At 40.1% G+C, this 8461-nt stretch overlaps 1 protein-coding gene across 1 annotated transcript in view; it reads left to right on the plus strand.

Moving 5' to 3' along the window:
• The window catches only part of Kdm1a (lysine demethylase 1A), a 66973-nt gene that overhangs the window by 8462 nt on the left and 50050 nt on the right, over nucleotides 1-8461 (plus strand). Inside the window, 1 exon segment of the mRNA XM_008848573.3 lies at nucleotides 591-756. Coding sequence (XP_008846795.2) covers nucleotides 591-756 — 166 coding nt within the window.

Consider the following 8461-nt stretch of genomic DNA (forward strand, 5'->3'; position numbering starts at 1 on the left):
TATATTCAACCTCATCATCTGTATTGAAGGGCTGAGGAGTGGATCCAGGCCCTTGTGCATACTAGACCAATACTCTGCCCCTGAGCTACATCCTCAGTCTATGATTTTTTTAAGACAGTGTTTCTCTGTCAATCAGGTTGGCCATGAAACTCACTCTCTCTGTAGCTGAGGTTGGCTTTGAGCTTGAGAGCCTCCTGAGTGCTAAGAGTTATGGGTGTGTGCCAGTGTACCTGGCTCTCTAGTTAACTATGTTTTTGTGTGAAGGCTATTTTAATAGAAACTTCCAGTGTGTGAATGCAATATATACATACTGGAAAAAACTTACAGGAATTACAGGAGTTGTAAAGAGCCCAAGTCACTGATTTGAATTAGTATTATGATGTGACAGTTACAGATTGGATTAAACCTGAACTGGTACTATATTTTATCATGAGACTTTTTGTTTCTAATAACTGATAAGCTGGTTTGATCCTTGTTATTTCTGTAACATTTGAAGTTTGAAAGCAATTCATTTTTACTAATGGTTCTAAATGAGTCCTTGATTGAGATTTTCACTGTATTTAGTTTTTCCTGATATAATCTCCATATAGGTAGAATACAGAGAGATGGATGAAAGCTTGGCCAACCTCTCAGAAGATGAGTATTATTCTGAAGAAGAGAGAAATGCCAAAGCAGAGAAGGAAAAGAAGCTCCCTCCCCCACCCCCTCAAGCCCCGCCTGAGGAGGAAAATGAAAGTGAGCCTGAAGAGCCATCCGGTGAGTTGTAGTGGCCAATCACAGTTTGTTTTAACTTAGAAATAAGAATAAATGGAATTGTTCCTATTTTGCAATGTTATTTATGTCTTCATCTTTGGCTTATATTCTGATATTGGGATTCTTGCCATGTGTGTCTATGTGTGTATGTATACATGTACATATGTGTATATGTGTACATGTATACATAGTGCTGCTGATAATCTTTTTGTGTATGTCTAAGGAAAATAAAAGACGATGTTAGAAGGATAGTGGCAGAATAAGGAGGTTAAAAAATAGAAAACATGCATGACATGGGTGCATTTACACACATGCAACCATAACATACACATAAAATAAAAATAAATACAATGTTTTAAAAAGTAGAAAACAGAAGACACAATGACAAATTCAAAGAGTGGCATCTTGAATTCACAGCTTAAATTTTTTTTTTTTTTTGCATTTCCAACATACTTGCTGATAGAAATCTTCTATCCTGATGAACATATACAAAAACATATTCTGAGGTCAAAGGGACAAAGCCCAAGATCCTGTAATTGTTTATTGAGCCCTCCATTAAAGAACTGGTATAAGAAAAGACCATGGGGAAATGGTTCATTTGGTTAAGTACTTGGCTATGCAAATCATGTGGACTTGAGGTCAGTCCCCAAGGCACAGGTAAAATCCTAATGTGGCAGCATGTGCCTGTAATCTCAGCACTGGGGAGGCAGAGACTGAGGATCCCTGGGGTTGCTGGCCAGCCAGCCAGCTGAATCTGCCAGCCCCAGGTTCAGTGAAACCTTTTGTAAAAAAAAAATATGGAGTGATTGAGGAAGATAGCCATGCTGACCTGGTGTCCAGAGGCAGAGGCAGGTGGATCTCTGTTTGAGGCTAGTCTAGTCTACATAATGAGTTCCAGGCCAGCAGAGGCTACAGGGAGACCCTGTCTCAAAAATACCCCCAAAAAGAGAGAGACAAAGCAAAAGTAAGAGTCTTAGTTTTTAAATATTTTCTGCCCTTATTGACATTAAAATCTCCTGACTTTTAAGTATTACTAAGTTCCTCCCTTGGATCTTTGTTGTTGTTTTGGTGTATTTTGTTTTGTTTTTGAGACAGGAACTTATTATGTAGTCCTGGCTGGCCTACTATTAGTCTCAGACTAATCCCGAGTACTGAGATTAAAAGCACGTGTCATTATACCTGTTCCTTGAAATGATTTTTGTATTGCCGTTAGCTCTAGGCCCCCCCCTTACTTTACTAATCTTTTAATTCTATACATTTTAAAAAGGCTTCTTATGGGGCTGGAGAGATGACTCAGCAGTTAAGAGCACTGACTGCTCTTACAGAGGACCTGGGTTCGATTCCCAGCACCCACATGAGGACTATGAACCATTCTTAACTCCAGTTCCAGGGGAATCTGACACTGTCTTCTGACTTCCGAGGCATTGCATGGCACTTGTGCACTCACATACATGCAGGCAATAGACTCATACACATAAAATAAAAATAATAAAATATATTTGAAAAAATAGGCTGCTTATTTTAGTACATTACTGTCAGAAATACCCATATTAAAATGTGTTTTGACAAGTTTTAGCTTTTGATCTAGCATCTTTTTATTTATTTGTTTTGGGTATCTCTGTGATTTTATTATAAGTTTCTAGAATTTACTGTGTTAAAACAAAACAAAAAAACCCACTATTGGGACTGAAGAGATGGCTCAGTGGTTAAGACGAATGGCTGCTCTTGCAGAGGACCCAGATTTGGTTCTCAGCACTCATATGGTGGCTAACCACTGTCTGTAACTCCAGTTCCAGGGGGCTCCAATGCCCTCTTCTGACCTCCATGGGCATTGCATGACTTGGGTACGTGTACATGCAGACTATACACTCATACACATTAGAAAAAACAAACACTATTAATGTTGATGTTTCACTTGAGAGGGTTATAAGTCAGTTGTCAATTTAAATTTAGGTTTAGAGCTTAAATTCTAACTAAGCTCTTTAAAATTAATAACTTGCAGAATTGAAATACAGTATGATAAAAATACTGTTTAAAAACAGATTAAATTCTGGGTTCAGTCCATCCTAGTAGCCATGAATTTTTTTTCAAGGAGTGGTTTTCCTAAGACTATTAAAATAATTTCTCAAGACAACTTAACCCCTCATTGGGAGGTTTTGGTTTCAGTGGAGCCTTACATGTCCTGAGGCAGCACAGCCTTGTTACTGCACCTTCTCTTTCCAGTCTGACATTTCCCTTTCTTCCTGTTGCTCTGTCCTTAATCTCTAGCTCCTTCCTTCTCCCCTCTATTCCTTTCCTCCTAATACAGTCTTTTTGATCCCTGTCTTTTTTCTTCTCCCTTTGCTGTACACCTGCTTTTGAAATGCCTCTCATAGCTCATGAGGCTATGGCTCTCTCAATTTAAGAACTCTTAAGTATTATGCAGTGATGATCTGATGTTAGAGGCTGTTTTACCCTCTTTGGTTTGGTATCCCATGGCCCCAGTTAATAATTGATTGATTATAGGTACCAAGTTGATAAGCACTTTTTTTGTCTTCTGAAAACTTAAACCAAGTCCAGGTCTTGGTGTTTATTTTGCACAAGAGAGCATTTATTATGTACGTGTCATGAAAACTTAAACCAAGTCCAGGTCTTGGTTTTTATTTTGCACAAGAGAGCATTTATTATGTACGTGTCAGGCATTATTCCCATAAAAAGTGTCTTAGCAAAGGAATTTGGAATTTGGAGGCACTGTCCTTATTCCATTATGTTGTTGCAATCCAGTACTTTAGTATAAACAAGTTATCTTAGTATTTGGGGAGAGAGTAAAGTATTTATTTATTTATTTATTTATTTATTCTTACGTGTATGCGTGTATTGCCTGCATGTAAGTAAGTGCACTCGTGTCGTACAATGCCTGTGGAGGGAGTACAGAAGAGGCTGTTGGATCCCCTGGGACTGGAGTTACGGACAGTTGTTAGCTGTCATGTGGGTGCTGGGATTTGAACCCAGGTCTTCTGCAAGAGCATTCAGTGTTCTTAACTGCTGAGCCATCTCTCCAGTCCCATAAAGTTTTTTTTTTAATATTTTATTTTTATTTTATGTGTATGAGTGTTTGCCCACATGTATATAAATGTGTTAGGGTCATGCAATGCTCTCAGAGATCAGAACAGGGCATAAAATCTCCTGGAACTGGAGTTATGGATGGTTGTTAGCTGCCTTCTGGGTGCTGGGAATTGAACTCAGGTCCTCTGGAAGAACTGCCAGTGCTCTTAACCAATGAGCCACCTCTCCAGCCTAGAAATTAAAGTTTTGTTTTAGTTAAGGAAATAATTAGATACTGTCTAAAATGTTTATAAGCCTAATTTTATTCCTACCAACTTTTAAATTCGTTTAGAAAATTTTGCTTTCTAAAATGTTTAAGAAGAAAAAGCCTGTTAATTGTAAAGCCCAAGGTATTCCATAGACAGGGAGTGAATCAAAATATTTGATAAAAATTCCTTTAGAAGAGAATTGGGGTCAGGAAGTGGAGGCAGGTTGGAGCCATATTGTGGAAAGCCTTCATTAATTGAGAGTCTGGTTGGAGGTAGTACTAAGAGGTTTTGTTTTGTGTTTGGAGAACTAGGGATCTAATCCAGGGCCTCCAACTTGCCAGACCAGTGTTCCACCAGTTACATACCTAACACTTCTAACCCCACACTGAGGTTCTTTTGAACAAGAGGGATTGTACTGAAATATTTGTTGTAAAAATAGTAATCTGTACTCTGTAAAGGTAACTAAGAGAATAAAGAGACACATTGAGAAATAAAAGACTATTTCACTAACCAAGTTTAGTGCATTTTGGTCAATGAAAAATGGTTTTGTGAGAGTTGATTTAATTGTGGTTTGCTGAGGATAGAGCCCAGGACCTTTCTTATGCTGAATATATGTTGTGCTACTGAGTCGTACTCCAGCCCCCAAAGGTGACTTACATGAAAATAAGAGGTGTTTATTTTAAAACTATGTTACTTTGTAGTTTATATTTGTTTTAACAAATGATGGTTTTGTTTCATTCCCTAGTATCTTTTCTGTGAAGATGATTTTTTTTTTAGTCATGACAACTGATTCTGAACAGATTACCTTTGGATTGAGAGTGTTTAGTTATTAATAGTGTCACATAATAGTGGTGCTTATGTAACAGAGAGGAATCTCATTCAGTTGGACTTTACTTACTTGTTTAGGATAAACTCCCTCTGTTGCCTCCTTTTAGAAATGTACTTTATTAGCCAGGCATGGTCGCACATGCCTTTAATCCCAGTGCTCAGGAGGCAGAGGCAAGTGGATCTCTGTGGGTTCCAGGTCAGCTGGGGCTACAGGGAGACCCTGTTTCAAAAAGACCAAAAGAAGAAGAAGAAAAAAGATATGTGCTTTATTTTTGTGCTTGGCTCAGCTTTCAGCTGTACTCTTACTGCTGTGCGTAGCTTGAGACTATTATAAAAATTTATTCCAAAGTAAGTAAAAGGAAATTTAAAATGGGCCACTAGGTGTTTTTTTCAAGGCTTCTTCAAGCTAATGGATTTCTTAATAGATGAATTGTGTGCACGTGCACATCTGTATGTATCATTTTCATAGAGGTTCCACCGATTAACACGCAAGTCAGTTTTGTTAGACATGGTCAATTGATTGGTATTTTTATAATCTGTTTTATTGAATGAGTATAATCTGTTTTATTGAATGAGTATGGGAAGAATTATTTTATCTCTATAGTCATATTTAAGCCAGATGAAGTTCTCTATTTGTAGTAGAGTTAGCGCTTGTACATGGCATCTTTAGAAATGTGTGCATGTGTTTGAAAGAAAAGGCTATTAACAAAAATCATGTATGTGAAAGATTGGCAGACAGAAAATTTTTGTATACTTTAAATAATTTTTAGACCCTGCTTATATAATAAACTGTAGACTTGAACATATTTTAAAAATTCACATTAGGGGGCCAGGTATGGTGGTGCACATCTTTAATCTTGGCACTTGGGAGGCAGAGGCAGGCAAATCTCTCTAAGATTGAAGCCAGAGTGGTCTACATAGTGAATTCCAGGCTAGCTGGGGCTACAGTGAGACCCTGTCTCAAAACAACAACAACATTAACAACAAAATTCATATTGGATTGGAAGTGTAGTTCAACGGTAGAGCACTTGCCTAGCATAGTACAAGGCCCTGGCCAGGTTTGCATCTCAACTCTGTCAACCTGTTAGGGTTCGAGAATCGAGAATAATTCCCACAGATACCCAAAAAGATTATACAAAAAGTTTAAGAATTTAAAGTAAAAAAAGGACAACAACCAAATGGTGGCTAGCCGGGCACAGACTTCACGAGCCAAAGATGGAGTCTGGCGTCTGGCAATAGCAGGCAGGAGCTTTTATTGGGGTACTCCACAGAAACCCGTGCGTGCCAAGCATTTTTTTAAAATAATTGGATGTCCCCATATCCTGTTATCTTTTAGAGTCAGAAGTTTTTGTTCATATCTTATAAGGCTTTTACATGTACAGTATGCCTGAGCTTTTCTGGGCTTGTCTAAAGAAGCTAGCCAAAATGGAGTCAGAAAATTCTGGCTCTTCATTCCCCCATAGAGTTATGGCAAGGGTTTTAAATCTTTCAGCCAAGCAAATTACAGAAGCAGAAAGAAGCAGTTAGACGGCACATTTAGGGCGGTGGAACCATTTCTATTATTGTCGTAAGGCTCGGGATCTCGATTTAAATGAGTCTACTGTGAATGCAGTACCATCAGTTGGACTGTATGTATCTGTTCTCGGATGAATTTGAGCAAGGCATTAAGAACACAGGGGCCACAGGTGACTGCTAATAGGAGTAAGAGGAGAGGTCTGACCATCACTGAGATCAAAGTTGTTAACCATGGGGACCAGTCAAATAGGGATTCATACCAATTTTGTTGATTTAGTCATTCATTTTCTCTTTCCTTAAGTCTTTTACAGACCTCAGCCAAAGACTATTTTATAACTCCCAAGTGATTAACATAGAAACAGCACAGTTCCCCTAGGGCAACACAGAGTCCACCTTTTTCTAGAAAAAGTAAATCCAGCCCTCTCCTATTTTGTAAGGTTACCTCAGCTAAAGAGGATAGAGAGTCTTTGAGGTGGCAGATAGATGTTTCTAATGATTGTATGTCTAAGTCCATGGCCTAAGGTGATAATTTTTATCCTGGAGGACTAGTGCTGAAGCCCCCAGACTAGACCAGTTGCAGTGCTTACGACCGAGTAGAGTAGACAAGACAACTGCAGTGGTTCCTATGGCCCTACGAGGTCTAGACTCTTCTGAGACTCTGGTTTCCATTTCTATGTCTGTTCTATAATATAGATGGGGGGAAAGCTGCACTAGTACACAAAAATCCTTGGTCTGGTTTAAAATCGATGAGTGGAGTCATGTAGTTAGGCCAGAGGTACAGGCCCACCAAGTGGAGTTGGGGGGCACCATATATGGGTTAGGTGTAGTAGCCCTATCTCTTGAACAGAGTTACATAGATGTTGGTAAGAAGGGGGGACAATTTTATGTGAGGGAGTCATGCATAGCCCTTTTTCATACACTTGGGTGAGGGTAAGTCCCCGTCTCCCTGTAGGCAGGAGGATTCTACAGGCAGTGGGGTCAGAGTGACAACATAATTTCCTGGGAGAGCTAACCCATCATAAAAGGGAGGGCTCGGGTCCATGCAAAACCAGCAATGGATAGTAAGGTTAGGGGAAGTATTATTTAAAGCAATAAAGGTGGCATTTAGGAGATTCGTAAGCCCAGGGGATGGCTGCAAGGGCTCTTGGACTTGTTGGACCTCTCGGGGTGTGGATCTAGGTGTGGGCAAAGTAGCAGTTTTATCCAGTTGGACAATTTGGCTAGGAGCTGACCTCTCGACAGATTTAAAAATAGTTAAGGCTGGCGTTGGTCATCCTGTAGGCTGTAACACTGTCCGAGCCGGCCCCATCTGGGTCCCCAAGACTGGACCCACCTGAAGACGGACTGAAAAACGTATTCCTGGATCAGTCCCTGTGGTGTATAACCTGAGGCCCCAAGTTAACCCATCAATCCATTTTTGTCGGTTTTAAGTTCCTTTCCTTTCGGGGTGAAGCTCAAGGAGATAGGGTTGCATCTAGAGGAGGAACAGGGTCCCTCGAGTTGCCTTGATCTGGGGTTTCGCCAAAGGGTTAGGCCTGGGACCGCAGTTACCTGGATCAAGTCAGTAGTGATAGGGGCAGCCCAATTAATATATCCAGTAGACACACAGCGCCATGAAGCACAGAAATAGTCCCCTGGCCCCCCACAGGTACTTCTTCAGTCACCATTGTCACCAGGGCAAACATAGAAGTGGTGCTCCTTCATCCTCTTTCGGCTGAGGGGAGACTGGCAAGCATAATTTACAGTGCCTGATGGGGTGTACGATTCCCAAGCTCCTTCAAGCAGGTCACAGAGGTCGAATGTAATCTTGGATAATCAGGTGCCTGGAGGTCCTAGGTGGAAGAAGATGTTCACTATCTTTCCAGTGGATGCGCTACTAACTACCAAGGTGAGGTTTTAGAGTCCATGAGGGGAGTTAGCTAGGGAAGCCTCTATAAAAAGAAATAAAAAAGGAACAAGGGTTATGGCATGGCAGAGATTTTTAGCTTGAGAGGATTGTCTTTTACCCATGTGACCTTCCATCTCTTGTTGACTTGGTCTGACCAATCTTCTGATGCAGGCTTTAAATACAA

The sequence above is a fragment of the Nannospalax galili genome, unplaced genomic scaffold, assembly GCF_000622305.1.
Source record: "Nannospalax galili isolate Female #2095 unplaced genomic scaffold, S.galili_v1.0 scaffold184, whole genome shotgun sequence".
NCBI classification, from domain to species: Eukaryota; Metazoa; Chordata; class Mammalia; order Rodentia; family Spalacidae; genus Nannospalax; species Nannospalax galili.